Source organism: Scardinius erythrophthalmus (genome assembly GCF_964197995.2).
Source record: "Scardinius erythrophthalmus genome assembly, chromosome: 17".
Lineage (NCBI taxonomy): Eukaryota > Metazoa > Chordata > Actinopteri > Cypriniformes > Leuciscidae > Scardinius > Scardinius erythrophthalmus.
This window is the reverse complement of record NC_138237.1, coordinates 7,525,651-7,541,572: the sequence shown is the minus strand read 5'-3', so window position 1 is coordinate 7,541,572 and position 15,922 is coordinate 7,525,651. Positions and strand designations below refer to the sequence as shown.

The following is a 15,922-nucleotide window of genomic DNA, read 5'->3' as shown; positions in this document are numbered from 1 at the left end:
TAATTTACCCCAATACCATCCAAGATGTCCATGTCTTTCTTTCTTCAGTGGAAAAGAAATTACGTTTTTTGAGGAAAACATTTCAGGATTTTTCTCCACACAATGGACTTCAATGGCAACCAGAATGTTGAAGTTCAAATCAATGCAGTTTCAAAGGGCTCTGAACGATTCCAGCTGAGGAATAGGGTCTTATCTAGCGAAACGATCTGTCATTTTCAAAAAAAAAAAAAAACTGTATATACTTTTTAACCACAATTGTTCGTCTTGTGCTGGTCTGCGATGTGCCACACATTGCGTCATCACGCAAATAAATAGCAAACAATAGAATTCTGGTTGTCATTGAAGTCCATTGTGTGGAGAAAAATCCTGAAATGTTTTCCTCAAAAAACGTAATTTCTTTTCCACTGAAGAGAGAAAGACATGAACATCTTGGATGGCATTGGGGTGAGTAAATTATCAGGAAATTTTCATTTTGAGGTGAACTAATCCTTTACGTCTGCTATAATATTTTCTAATAATTCAATGGCCTGTAGTCAATTATTTAACTCATGCATTACCTAATGATAACAAATGAGACATTATTGCAAAGTATTACAAGAAAAAGATTTTTGAAATGGTTTTCTTTTGAATTTTTCAGTTGATAAATGGCAAGCAAGGTGAAAATAAACCTTGATGGGTTGTATTTTGTGACCGTGACCATCTGAATGTACAGCTTGATATGAATGGCAATATTTTGTAAGAAATCATTTGCCAGGGACAACAATTAAATCAATGACGCAGGTTTAACTGTGACTGACCAATGAGAAGCAAGTATTCCAGAGCACCATGCAAAAATAAAGACGAGGCCTGTCATTAAGTGTGTACACTGTAACAAATTATTTTCCTAAATAAAACAAAGATTATTGGAGTATGTTTTAAAAGGAAATTACTATTTCAGTCTTTCTACTTCCAAATTTTACATTTAATTCAATGTGTTTCGTCTCCTTTGTAATTGTTTACATAAAATTTATTTCAGTGTATGTGAGTTATGGTTGTGTGTGAAGACTGGCTTGTTCCTGGGGTGGACATTTGCCCATCTTTAAGAATGAAAGACACGTGGGTGATGATTCACATGTCAGAAGAGCTATTTTTTCTCCTCTATGATCACATTTACATGTTGTGCATCACTCATTGTCAGCACTAACCTACATACCTACATATCATACATACAGTCTCTCTCTCTCTCTGTCAGTCACAAACACAAATAAACCTTTTACAGTGTCTTCACTCAAGATGACTGAGGCTCTGTCTGGTACATGATGTACTGCAGAGAACGAGTGGGAGAGAGAATAAAGAAAGAAAACCAGTGGCACACATATTGACAACAGGCAAAAAGCAACCTCAACATGACATCAGAGAAGTGAGTACCGTACATTCATAAACGCATTCATGACAGAAAGACACATATATATGAAAAGAAGAGAGAATTTTACAAAGTGTAGATCTTCAAGGCTTTAAATTTATCAGCCACAATTATTGCTCAAAATCCTCCTGAAATTAATCATTTCATTAATGCACAGAATGGGTAATTCTCAGGACAACTGCATGCCAAGTGTGTTTTTATGATTTTGGCTATACCACTGATTTATTTTGTGTAATATTTTATTTACTTTACAGTTACGCTATGCAGGACTAGATTTACCCTGTTTAGTGTGGAAGCTTTGTTTTAGACACATAATAAAATAAAATAAGCAACTTTTTATCTTTTATCTTACAATTCTGACTTTATTTCTCACAATTCAGAGTTTATAACTCACAATTCAGAGGGGAAAAAAGTCTGAATTGTTAAATAAAAAGCTGCAACTACCACATTTTTACCCCATTGCATTGCACACAAGTGTTCTATTCATAATAACTATTCTAAACTATTCATAATCATTGCATTTTGATGGGTTATATTAAATAAAATTCTTTCAAAATTAGCTTTTATTGAAATTAAAATAGCATGCTTTTTACTAAGTTTCTAAAATATGTTTCTGATGGGCTTTTTTATATTTTGTTATGATGTGACACTTTTCCTCCATCCAAAAAATTTTTTTTTCCACATGGTACATACAGAGGTAAATTTCTCTTGCAGTCTTCTACTTTTTCTTTAAGTTTACCCTTGTCAAGCAAAATAGTAACTCTGTTATGGGGAAACACTTTTTAAAATAAAAAAATAAAAAATCTTGGTACAAAACAAGCAAAATAGTATTGACTGAAAATAATGTGGTGCACTGATGCTTGCTAGTTAAGGTTAGTAGCTATTTTTAGGCACAAATGTTAGAGTTTCCTGACGTTCATAAAGGTAAAAAATCAGTAGATTGTAGATGTTGCGGTGTTGCAGGGACGATGAGAGATGAAGTGTAGCAGTTTATTTAAGAAAACACACAAACAAAGATCCAAAAGAGCAATGAAGATGCCAATAATCCATAAAGGAAACAGAAATCTAAACAAGAAACCGAACCATCAGGAATTAGGATAAAAACCGCAACAGTTTACAATGGGATGTAAAGACAACAACCGACAACAGACTGCTGAAACACATACAGGCTACACTTGGATAACAAGAGGCTAAACAAGGCACAGGTGAAGGTAATGAATCGCTATGGCAACAAACAAAGCAGAAATGGAAAGGCAAACTGGAAATAAACACAGGGAGTGAAACAGTAAACAATAGAAACAAACAGAAAATACATATTTAAATAAAAGTCTTTAAACACAAAACAGGAGAAACAAGACAGGAACTGTAACAGTAGATAAATAAATGATATTTAGTTATGCTGTGTTCTTCTGATAAGAGATTTAGTGATCAGTGTCTCATCTCTGTCAGATGTAAAAGAATTGAGAGATTTTATCTCTACTTCCAGCAGCAGGTATGCCTCCGTCTCTCATTCAGTCACACATATAGGACATTCCCATTTCTCTGTCAGTCTTTGTCTCTGGTAATTATGAGTTTTAAAAGTCATGGGTTGAGTGTGTGATGTCTGCCAGACACCCTGGTGACTGGTTGTGAAAACGTTTGAGCTCTGGGTTGTCATGGTAACAAAACTGGTTGCCAGGGTGATGATTGCATTATCGGCATATGGAAACAGCATGGTGAATTGGTGACCGGTTTAGCACTCAGGGTTTCATGGTGTTAAGTTAAATGACAGTGCAATTGGTTCTCAGGGTTACAGGAGTGCGTAGTTGTCATGGCTTGATTGTGTTTTGACTGTCAGTGCAATTATTTTCTCTTGTCACTTTGTTTGTGTCAGTGAAGAAGAATTTCGTGCACACTGCATACATGTCTGATGTGATGCTATGTTTGTCGACAAGAGGTAATATATTTTATTGTGGCGACAGGCACAGCCCACCCATGACCCCTGACACACACAACCCCCCCCCCCCCCCCCATCTTCTTATCTGTTGTCCTGCTGTAAAGTACGTCTCAAAAAAAAGAAAGAAAGAGAGAGAGAAAGAATATCCGCAGAATATCAGAAAAGCATGAGCACTAAAAGCAGACAGAGTCAAGGACATCGACTTACACCCACATGCGTGACTCACAACTGTGTTTGTGTATATCAAAAACAATTGATCTGTTCTCATTGAAAAATATAGACTGGACCAGACATGGTTGTGTATGAAATGAAAAAGCTAGATAAAAAAAAGAAAGAAAAGTGAAAAGTGTTGGCCTATGCAAAACTTAAAGGCTTAGTTCACCAAAAATGGAAAATTCGGACATCAATTACTCTCCCTCATGTTATTCCAAACCCATGAGACTTTGGTTAATCTTCAAAACACTAATTAAGATATTTTTAGGGGAAACCTGAGAGCTTTCTGTCTTGCTGAAGGTAAGATTCAAAAAGATCATAAAGACATAAAATGAATCAATATGAATCAAGTGACTCAATCTAAGTCTTGTGAAGAGATACGATTGCTTTATATGATCAAGAGATTTCATTTCAGCTTTTATTCACACTTAAACACATATATGTAGAGCACATCATGGTCAAAACGCTGCTTTTTACTAAGTTTCTAAAATATGTCTCTGATGGACTTTGTTCAATTTTGTAATGCTGTGACCTTTTCCTCCATCTAAAAAATAATGGTTTGCACTTTCTGGCATCATGCATATATATTATTTTGACCACAATTTTCTACTGTTTCTTTGTGTGAAACCAGAGACTTCTATCCCTCCACTGACAGATTTCAAGGCAAGATTCAAAAAGGTCATAAAGTCATCGTAAAATGAATCCATCAAAATTTGACAAAAACTCAGCATAAAGTGCAGTCTCTTTTTACAAACCAAATGCAACATTTTCTTGAAAGTGCAATCTACTGAATGCAATCTACAAATGATCAAATTCCATTAAATATGAAATGTCTTGTATAATGTGTTCTTTTATTAATGTTTACAGCTTGTTTTTGTGTGTTGTATGGAGGACTTCATGGCCAATCAGGCCAATATTATAATATTAATATTATTATATTAACTACAGTCCTTTTTTATTATAGCTTACAAATGAGCAATGGAAATTATATTTTTAAATGTAAAAAAAGATTAACAAAAGTGCTTAGATACATATTTCAAACAGTCTTAAACAATCTCAAGAGATGGCATATACACACAGACAGTAACAATACCATCCGGAACAGGACCTTTCATGGAGCCGTTCGTGACTCAAATTTATGCATTTCAATGACACTATCAACGCCGAAATTAATCTGAAGCAGTCAGGTGGTACAAGTCAGTGCTCTTTGACATTTGATATAGTTATGACGTAACAAAGACTTGTTTACTGAAATCAAGTGACTTCAGTTTGATACACGCTTTTGCTGATTCAGAGAAAAAAAGATTCACAAAAGTGTTGAAGATTCACGAATCAGATGCAAAATAGAAGCGCCCAATAGTAAAGCAGCATATCACTAGTATGTGCAGGGTGGTTTGTAGGCGATCACATTGGATATGTAAGTTAGACACAGTCAATGGCGTATTTTATAACAGGTGTGAGCAGTGATGTAGCGGAGGGTGTGGTGGGCGCCGCGATAACCCCAACCCTGTGACCCCAAGTCAAGTCTTTCTGATCTGGTCTAAGGCTCAGGTCCCTCGATCATATGTAAGTCGGTGGGATTTGTCCCCTTATTTTTTATAAATCTTATAAGCCTTATCAACACACATCTCCTCAGCAGACTGCAAGATCTGAGTGTCATTCAGTGAGAGCAAGAGACACAACAGTGATTTACTGCACAGCATGTTCGCAGCAAAGCAGATGGCTGTTTTGTTGTTTGCCTGCTGTGTTTTAAGAGTGATGAGTTTGCGCATGTGTTTTCTGAAATGCATTTTCAGGATTTCCTTTTTTTATGTGTGTATGTTTAGTAAACACTTTAAGGGAGATGAGGACCTTTTGTTCATCAAAAATATTAAGCAGAGTGACAGCACCAAGGGTCATTGCTGTAGCAACACCAGCCCAAAGAGGAATAAAGCGTCGTCCAAAGGCAAACCCTTTGACATGATATATGTTGGTCAGTATTTCTATCCGTCTCTTTGTCTGTAAATGACTTTCAGACTTTTCTACACCTGCCTAAACATTTTAGGAAGTTTGGTCTGCTGCCAGTGGCAACTATAAATGTAAACAGTATTAATAGTGTAAAATCACAAATGAGATCTCAGTTGTTTCTCTACATGTTGTAGGTTTTTGTGTTTAAATCTTTTTATTTGGAATTTGAACAGAATATCATTTGTAATTACACTTTTTTTTAATGCAAACAAATAAAACCACATACTAACAAAAACATATTGTAGGTTTTTAAATGTCTGTTTGTTTAGTCGGAGGCTGGAGTAAAGATGAACCGTCCTGTCCAGTTGAGCAGTTCTGCCCCCAGTATAATGAGTGTGTCAGGCTGCAGGGTAGATGAAGTAGGAGGCAAACTCGCAGATGAAGTAATCCAAGGTTTTAATTCACAATCTCACAAAAACAAGGAACAGGGAGCGTGTGCTCAGACAAGGATAACCTTAACATTAAACATTGACCGACAAGTGCAGAGTGAAAACCAGGAACTTAAATACACACACAGATGAACACAAGACAGGTGATGCAGATCATGATGAAGAACAGGTGGGTAATGAAGGGAGTGAGTTCAGGTGTGGAAACAAGGAGGATTCTGGGAACTGTAGTGCAGACAGGACGATGACAGACCGTGAATGTGACATTACTCCCCCCTCCCGGTAGGCGCGTCCTCGCGCCGTAGAAAGACCAAGGGGGTGGGAGGGTGGGCGCCCTGGAGGCTGACGGGGAAGACAAGGCAAGGGAGACAAGGCAGGAAGCCTCCAGGGCGGAGCAGACTGTGGGTGTGGTCACGGTGGAGCAGGCTGTGGGCGTGGCCAGGACGGAGACAACCCCTTGGGCGGCCATGGCGGTGCGGACCCTTCGGGCGGCCATGGCAGTGAAGCCCCTTCGGGTGGCCATGGCGGAGAAGCCCCTTCGGGCGGCCATGGCGGAGAAGCCCCTTCGGGCGGCCATGGCGGTGCGGACCCTTCGGGTGGCCATGGCGGAGACGACCCCTCAGGTGGCCATGGCGGAGACGACCCTTCGGGTGGCCACGGCGGTGAAGACCCCTCGGGTGGCCACGGCGGTGAAGACCCCTCGGGTGGCCACGGCGGAGAAGACCCCTCGGGTGGCCATGGCGGAGAAGACCCTTCAGGTGGCCATGGCGGAGAAGACCCTTCGGGTGGCCATGGTGGTGAAGACCCTTCAGGTGGCCACGGCGGTGAAGACCCTTCAGGTGGCCATGGTGGTGAAGACCCTTCAGGTGGCCATGGTGGTGAGGACCCCTCAGGTGGCCATGGCCCCTCGAGTGGCCAGGACGGAGCCCTATGGCCCCCCCCCAAAAAATACTTGGGAAAAGTCCCGGGTACCAGAGAGGGCTCGGTGCAGGGCAGCGACGAGGGCTCGGTGCTGGGCAGATCCAGCGACGAGGGCTCGGTGCTGGGCAGATCCAGCGACGAGGGCTCGGTGCTGGGCAGATCCAGCGACGAGGGCTCGGTGCTGGGCAGATCCAGCGACGAGGGCTTTGTGCTGGGCAGATCCAGCGGTGAGGGCCTTGTGCTGGGCAGATCCAGCGGTGAGGGCTTTGTGCTGGGCAGATCCAGCGGTGAGGGCCTTGTGCTGGGCAGATCCAGCGGTGAAGGCTTTGTGCTGGGCTGGACCAGCGGTGAAGGCTTTGTGCTGGGCAGGACCAGCGGTGAAGGCTTTGTGCTGGGCAGGACCAGCGGTGAAGGCTTTGTGCTGGGCAGGACCAGCGGTGAAGGCTTTGTGCTGGGCAGGACCAGCGGCGAAGAGGGCTCTGAGCTGGGCGGAACCAGCGGCGAAGAGGGCTCTGAGCTGGGCGGAACCAGCGGCGAAGAGGGCTCTGAGCTGGGCGGAACCAGCGGCGAAGAGGGCTCTGAGCTGGGCGGAACCAGCGGCGAAGAGGGCTCTGAGCTGGGCGGAACCAGCGGCAAAGAGGGCTCTGAGCTGGGCGGAACCAGCGGCGAAGAGGGCTCTGAGCTGGGCGGAACCAGCGGCGAAGAGGGCTCTGAGCTGGGCAGGACCAGCGGCGAAGAAGGCTCTGAGCTGGGCAGGACCAGCGGCGAAGAAGGCTCTGAGCTGGGCGGAACCAGCGGCGAAGAGGGCTCTGAGCTGGGCGGAACCAGCGGCGAAGAGGGCTCTGTGCTGGGCGGAACCAGCGGCGAAGAGGGCTCTGAGCTGGGCGGAACCAGCGGCGAAGAGGGCTCTGAGCTGGGCGGAACCAGCGGCGAAGAGGGCTCTGAGCTGGGCGGGACCAGCGGCGAAGAGGGCTCTGAGCTGGGCAGGACCAGCGGCGAAGAGGGCTCTGAGCTGGGCAGGACCAGCGGCGAAGAGTGCTTTGAGCTGGACGGAACCAGCGGCGAAGGGAGCTTCAAGCTCGGCGGAATAAAAGAAAACAAAATCTCTGCGGGCATGACGCTGTCAGTCTTTAGCTCGGCGGGCATGAAGCTCACTGTCTCAGGCGCGGCGGGCATGACGCTCACTGTCTCAGGCGCGGCGGGCATGACGCATACTGCCTTGGCTTCGGCAGATCTGGCGTGAAGTGCAGGCTCGGCTGGACTGATGAGAGGAGGGAGATCAGAGAAGTCATCATCTCTGGAGATGTGTTTGATTCTGCAGACGACTGGCTCAGGTTCTGGTTGGACGTGGGGATGTTGGTGCTGAAAAAAGTGTCTGGCCCCATATCGCCCATATCCTCCCCTGTGACCTCCACGGATCCCCCTGAACACAGCTTGGCGGGTTCCCACAAAGGCCTGCTTCCAGATCTCCATCTTCTTTTCTTTTTATTTATGGTCGGTCAATCTGTCAGGCTGCAGGGTAGATGAAGTAGGAGGCAAACTCGCAGATGAAGTAATCCAAGGTTTTAATTCACAATCTCACAAAAACAAGGAACAGGGAGCGTGTGCTCAGACAAGGATAACCTTAACATTAAACATTGACCGACAAGTGCAGAGTGAAAACCAGGAACTTAAATACACACACAGATGAACACAAGACAGGTGATGCAGATCATGATGAAGAACAGGTGGGTAATGAAGGGAGTGAGTTCAGGTGTGGAAACAAGGAGGATTCTGGGAACTGTAGTGCAGACAGGACGATGACAGACCGTGAATGTGACAGAGTGGAAGATGACCGCTCCAATGCACCATCAACGCGGCGACACAGGGGTGTGTGCTCTGGGCGGGATCATCTACACTGTGGGCGGGTCTGATGATGTCACCTGTTTGAGCAGCGTGGAGAGGTGGGAGTTTTCCTCAGTTAGAACTAAACAAACTGTCCTTCAAATAGAGTTTTTTTTTTGTGAAGTGCACGAGATTCTACTCACAGTTGATTTCAATGGAGTTTGGGATTAACTAATCTTCCGGTACTCTTACTAACATAATTTCATTTTTAGCAATATTAAGCTATTTTTATAAATACATACTTTTTAATATTAGCCTATATTATTAATATTTTAAGTATATATATATATTTCTCTAGATATTTCTATCTTTTTTACTATCTTTTTTTTCTGTCGTAATGCGTTCTGGGATTGAGTTTAGTATGTTCTAATGACTAAGTTAGGTTAAATAAAACTTAAGTAAATCTTAAGAATACATAGCACTCAATTATTAGGTAAAATAGTCCTTTTTTAATTATATTAAATATTTTTGTGATAAGTTGAATTAAAGGTAGGGTAGGTAATTTTCAGAGAGGCTAGTAATAGCTTGCTAGCTTTGAAAGCATAAGATCCTACCCTCCCTTCAAAGCGTTTACAAAGCAATGCCTCCTTCAAAACACATGATCGCGTACAGCGTCACGAGGGCCCTTTGAAGTGGTCTTTAAGCTTGGACCTACCACTTATGAGGTTGCCAACTCAGGAAAGCGGCGCTCACATCGGGTACTGCATGTTAATTTGCTCAAGAAATGGCACGAGAGGCTGTCCCAAGTGGCTAAGGTTTGTATGATTCGTCAGGTGGAAGATGAAGATGAGGTGGAGGAACAATACTTGCCACTTCCTTCAGCAAACACTGTTGACCTCGATCACCTCTCACCCCTTCAACAGTCACAGCTTCAGAAGATTTGTAGCATGGGGTGTGCCAAGAGAAACCAGGGCGCACCATTCTGATTCATCATAACATCACCTTGCATGAAGGGGCTGCCACTCAACGTAAGTGCTACCGTATTCCTGAATGTCTTCTACCAGCGTTGAAGGAAGAAGTGAATCAAATGCTAGCCATGGGTATCATTGAGCCGTCTAGAAGTTAGTGGTGTAGCCCAGTAGGCTTGGTACCTAAAATAGATGGAAGTCTACGCTTTTGTGTGGACTTCAGATATCTGAATTCAGTGTCCAAATTTGACTCCTATCCTACCCCACGAATTGACGACTTGATTGATCATCTAGGAAAGGCTGAATGGTTGACCACACTTGATTTATATAAAGGCTACTGGCAAATCCCATTGAGTGACAATGCAAAGGAGATGACAGCCTTTAAGACTCCCTGGGGGATCTTCCATTTCTGTACAATGCCGTTTGGCCTGCATGGGGCACCAGCGACATTTCAAAGATTAATGGACCAGGTGCTAGTTGGGCTGGAAGGAAACGCAGCCGCGTATTTGGACGATGTCGTCATTTTCAGTTCATCCTGGGAAGAAAATCTTGAGTATCTCAAAGAGGTGGTCCAGCGTATTCAATCAGCTGGCCTTACTATCAATTCCCATAAATGTGCCATAGCCCAGAAAGAAACCGAATACCTGGGGTATGTTATCGGCGGTGGTGTTATTAGGCCCCAAATACAAAAGATACAGGCAATTCAAGACGGTTATTTCCCTCAAACAAAAACTCACGTGAGAGCATTCCTGGGCATGGTTGGGTGGTAAAGACGATTCGTGCCCTAACTTTGCTGTTCGAGCAGCAGCCTTAACCGACTTGACACGAAAGAACTGTCCTGTCCAGATTCAGTGGACTGAGGAGGCTAAGAATGCCTTCCAGGACATCAGAAATGCCCTATGTAATGATCCAATGCTGTCTTGTCCCAATTTTGAAGAACTTTTTGTTTTGCAGACAGATGCTTCTAATACTGGCGTAGGTGCTGTGTATATTACAAGGAGAGGTTGGGAATAGGCATCCAGTGGCCTACATGATTCAGAAGCTGTATCCTAGAGACGTGAAATACTCAACACACAGTTGAGAAGGAGTGCTTGGCCGTAAAATAGGCCCTGGACACGTTCAGGTACTACCTTCTTGGCCAAGAGTTCCTCCTTGAAACTGATCAATGGATGGATGAATGGATCGTATGAGAGACTCAAATGCACAAATCACTCGATGGTACTTATCCATGCAACCTTATCGTTTCAGTGTCCAGCACATACCAGGAAAGAGTAATGCTACAGCGGACTTTCTTTCACGGTCACGGATTGACCGCACATTTAACATGGACTTGAGTTAATAAATGCACTCACACACACACAAAGGGCCCTATTTTAACGATCTAAAACGCAAGTGTCAAAGCGCAAAGCGCAAGTAACTTTGTGGGCGGGTCTTGGCGCTGTTGCTATTTTCCCGGCGGGATAAATGACTCTTGCGCCAGGCGCAAATCTAAAATGGGTTGGTCTGAAGTAGCTTCATTATTCATAGGTGTGGTTTGGGCGTAACATGAAATAAACCAATCAGAGCGTCATCTCACATTCCCTTTAAGAGCAGGCGCGTTTGTTCTAAAGCGGATTCCTATTGTAACGGCGGATTTGCCAGGCGCGCGCCAGGAGCGGTTCACAGCCAAGGAGACCGACGTTCTCGTCAGGGACGTTGGGGATGGAGAAACACACCCAAATTAACTTCGGTTAAAAAGGCGTATGATAATTTGGGTAAATGTGTAAGCTAGATGTATGCTTTTATAATAAATTGTCTATCTATCTATCTATCTATCTATCTATCTATCTATCTATCTATCGTAATAATGTATGATTTGCCAAAATGAAAACTGCTGCTTCTGTGTAGATGAGAGAATCAAAGTGCATTCACGTTGTGCACACGCTACATTGATTATGGCCAAGCATGCGCCCTTAAAATAGCTTATGAATAACATGCGCAACGCGCCACTGACTTTAAACAATTTTTTCCTGGTTAGTGGCGCAATGGTTTTCTAAACCTGCAAAATAGCATGAAGGAACGTTTGCGCCGGAACACACCTCCTCTTTGCGCTGAACCGCCCCGGGGAGCGCAAGTGTATTTCTTAATTAACCGACGTGCTTCTGTGGAGGGAAAAGCGCGCTTTGCGCGGGTGCAAAATAGGAATGATACATGCGTCGGTGTACAAAGTCAATTGCGCTGGGTGCAAGATAGGGCCCAAAGACTGTATACAGACATAAGAGTTTATTATGATTATCGATCGAAATGAGTGAATGAAATACCTGTTGACTTTATGCAGTCCCATAATTTTAGAGGTCCGACGGGGAAACGGTAGCGGGAATCTTTGGTTCGGCTAAGGATTGGAATCTACCACTTATTAATTGAGCATGGGTGTTTCAGGGACAACGCGGCCGATTTGCTTTTGTTACTTCCTGTTCAATGTATTGTAAATGATATCAACTGTTGCATAAGAGAGTAGATTATCTATTTTGAACCGTATGACAAAATGTTTCTTCTAGACTCTATATTTATGGGAAAATGTGTAAAGTGTTGTATGTGAGTTTGTCCCTCCCAATGGGGTAATAATGCTGGCCGCCAGTATAAATGTGCTTGTCTGTGTTTAATGGAGTTAGTCTGTGTTGGTTGCAGCAGTGGAGAGTGTGGCCTGAGTGCTGCAGGTATTTTGTACTTTGCTGATTTGTCTTTTTTGGTGTTATTTTTGTGAAAGTTATTTTTCGGAAAATTTACATTTGGCATTATTGCTTTTGAATCTAATTTGGATGTTTTTCAATAAGTTTTTTTTCTTTTTTTGTTTAATTTTTCCATTAATATTATATATTTATTTTACGATTTTTCATGATTTTGCACGTTTGAATAAGTATTCATATATACTTCAAACTTTTTGTATTCACTCTGCCTCTGTTTAATTAGGCCACACATTTTTTTTGGTGCCCATTACTGGGTTCCTATTACATACACCTTCCACAGACAAGATATATACATATAAATATTTAGACCACTTAATTTAGTGATTGCTATCAGGATGTGAAGAGACTTTCAACCAGCATAACAAAAAAATGTTTCTGTAACAAATCGCCTCCCCTGCCTTTAATTTTAAGGATATTCAATTATAATCCTAATTTCTTTGCCTTTGTCTGCCATTTCATATTGATGTGTTCACTCAATGCATTTTGGGATTACATTTTCCAAAAAGGAGACATGCAACGCTGCCTTAGAAATTGGCCAATAGTTTATTCCTAGAATCTGTTATATGTACCTGGTTATTGTTTAAAACAGCTTTCACATGTTACAGCATGTATATGATGCCTTAAAATGCTGAGTGAATGTGTTTGTTTATGTGTGTTAGGTATGATCCAGAGCGTAACACCTGGTGTGTGGACGTGCCGTCACTCTCCTCGCCACGGTCAAGGGTGTGTGTTGTAGAGATGGATGGATGTCTCATTACACTCGGAGGTTTTGACGGAATGACCTGCATTAACACAGTAGAGAGGTCTACACACAATAACACATATTCACATACAGAGAAACATAACTCTGGAGATATGAAGATCTCCTTTAGACATACTCATACACACTTGTTGTAGGTATGACCCATTGAAGAACTCCTGGTCTAAGTTGACTCCAATGCTGAGGAACAGGGCAGCTGCATCCGCCGCTGTCCTGAACGGTCAAATTTACGTTGTGGGAGGAACAGATGGAGACATGCCGCTAGATTCAGGTACACAAACACATACATGTGCAAATTAGAAAAAAAATAAAATAACTTAATACTCTTTCTTCTGACCCAGTGGAGCTTTTTGATCCATTTGAGGGATGCTGGTGTCTCTGCCCCACCATGTCCACCCCGAGGGTGGCTTCAGGATGTGCTGCGTTTCTTGGCTGTCTGTATGTGGCCGGAGGACGAGACGAACTCGGTCTGTCATTGAGCACCGTGGAGAAATACGACCCAGACACTCTCCGCTGGAGCCCAGTTAGGGCTATGAACAACAAGAGATTTCAGGTTTGAGTGAATAAGAGCTGGTCTTCTTAAAAGAATAGTTCACCAAAAAATTATTTTACTTACCCTCTTGTCATTCCAAAACTATACATAGAATATTACCATTCTAAAATTATTTTGAAGTGGTTTAATCATGGCCTTTGTGGTAAGATTATTGTGTTTAAAATGCACAGGTTTCTTTAGTGCTGTTTAATGGCTTTCTATTGGCTATCGGAGGACACGATGGTGTAAGTGACCTTAAAACAATGGAGGCTTACAACCATGAGGAAAATTCCTGGAGGTGTGTATTGTTTTAAATGTCACATGTATGTAAAGCCTCACAAATGTGCAGTCTTTTAAGTACTGATTGTGGGAGGAAATCTACAGAATGGATTTAAATATGCCATTAATGTGTTAAAAACACTCTTATAGTTCAGACGGTCATGAAATGAATAGTTAATCCAAAAACAAAAATACTGTCATTATTTATACCTAAATGAAGTTTATACTACTTTTTTCTTCATCTCTCACATTCGTTATATCTCCTCTTGTGTTTAGACATTTTGGAAGTATGAAGTCCAAGCATCCAGGTGGACATGTGGCTCTGGTTAAGGCTGTGTGAAATGTATTGATTGAAATGATGTCTGATGATATAATTGTAATAAATTACAGTGAAATAAAATTCTGTATAATTTCTTGACCCTCACAAAAACATACTGCTGTTGTACCACGTTTTCCGGTATCATATTGGATAATAATACCATGGTATTTTATTCCAGCAGTGGTAGATAAAAATGGAAATCATTCAGTAGCCTACTATGCTTTATGTCAAAGTAAGAAAACAGCATATCGTACTGTTTGGTACTTTTCTGTTCAGATCTTCATTTGACCAGTTTCCACAGAGCAATTATTTGTCAATTAAATAGGCTATTGTAAGTTAAATCAGTAGATACATTTTGATGACTTTTCCCCCCAGGCATGAGGAATCACAATTTTAAAACTCCTATTGACCTTGAAAAACATGTAACGTTACCCGTAAACAACATTAATGTCTGGTGAAGTAGAAATGAAGAAATGAAGTTCTGTTGCTATGTTACTGTGAATGGATGTAGCCTTGGCAACTATAAAGAGAAACTTTTTACAGAATAAGTTATTATTCGTGATGAATAAGCTGTTCAAGGCCGTCCAGCACACGGCGCTGTGTGTCTGACACTTTAAAATGCCTCGACGATCTTACCTCAGTGTTAGTTGATGTAGAAGTTGAGAGACTCCGCTGCGCGCCACAGGTTTTATTTAAAAACTCAGCACAAAAAAAAAAAAATTGTCAGAAAGTACAAGTGAAGACTGTTTCAATTTCAGATCAGCCGACCTTTCACAGGGTTTGATTTCGTCACCATGTTTTTTTGGACAACATACTTTTACCTCAAAAAGTTTTACCTGTCTATCTGATGTAGACACATCTTTGACCGTTGACTGAATAACGGATTTTTTTTTTTAAATCGTAAAAGCGCGCGATGCCTGAAGCTCTGGCTCATGAGGAAGAAACAGTGGCCGTGACGTTTCCGTCCGCGCGCCGCTCGCCGGATGAAAAGATAAACGGCGCGTGCTACACCAACCACACATTTGAATACGATGATGGGAGCACCTCGCGCCTGAGGTAAAGTGCGCGCACAGTTGTCTTCTTCAGAACTAAGCTAGAAATGCAAGATAGATAGATAGATAGATAGATAGATAGATAGATAGATAGATAGATAGATAGATAGATAGATAGATAGATAGATAGATAGATAGATAGATAGATAGATAGATAGATAGATAGATTTCATTTTATTTATTTGCTTTTTTTAAACTACTGGTGGCCCATACCACAATCTAATGTATTATAGTACATTTTGTCTTGGTCGGTGGTAATGCAGCACTTCTTTTCAATCTTCACATTTTCTTGCATCAGTTTCTACCTTCAAAACGAGGCTGTTATTCAGAAGACATCTAAGACTAGCTTGCTTTTTAAAATGTCAAATAGTCTATTTTCCAAGTCTCTGTGTCTTTTCTTTCACTGGTAGTCCGAGATGTGGCTCCAGTTGTGGGGGCAGAGGGGTGGTCTTAAATGTGCAGGAGCTCGAGATGACCACTGGAGCATCGGTGGTTCCTTCCCCTCAAACCTACTTCCGGTTCCGAGACCTGTTGCTTGGAGACCAGACTTTTTATAATGACAGGTAATCAGGAAATTGCCCCCTAAACCCTCATTCA

General features: G+C 42.2%; 1 protein-coding gene across 2 annotated transcripts; it reads left to right on the top strand.

Annotated features, from left to right (window-relative positions):
• Positions 1 to 1,300: 1,300 nt before the first annotated feature.
• Positions 1,301 to 14,349, top strand: LOC308705337 (kelch-like protein 23). Of its 2 annotated transcripts, none has more exons than XM_081390287.1 (6): positions 1,301 to 1,399; positions 13,043 to 13,186; positions 13,281 to 13,414; positions 13,485 to 13,696; positions 13,867 to 13,973; positions 14,231 to 14,349. In XM_081390287.1, the coding sequence occupies exons 1-6, from the start codon at positions 1,386 to 1,388 to the stop codon at positions 14,292 to 14,294; spliced, it is 675 nt and encodes a 224-aa protein (XP_081246413.1). In that variant the 5' UTR covers positions 1,301 to 1,385; the 3' UTR covers positions 14,295 to 14,349. The 2 variants fall into 2 exon arrangements, with proteins under 2 accessions (XP_081246413.1, XP_081246414.1); XM_081390288.1 differs by lacking the exon at positions 1,301 to 1,399 and adding an exon at positions 10,665 to 10,780.
• Positions 14,350 to 15,922: the final 1,573 nt, after the last annotated feature.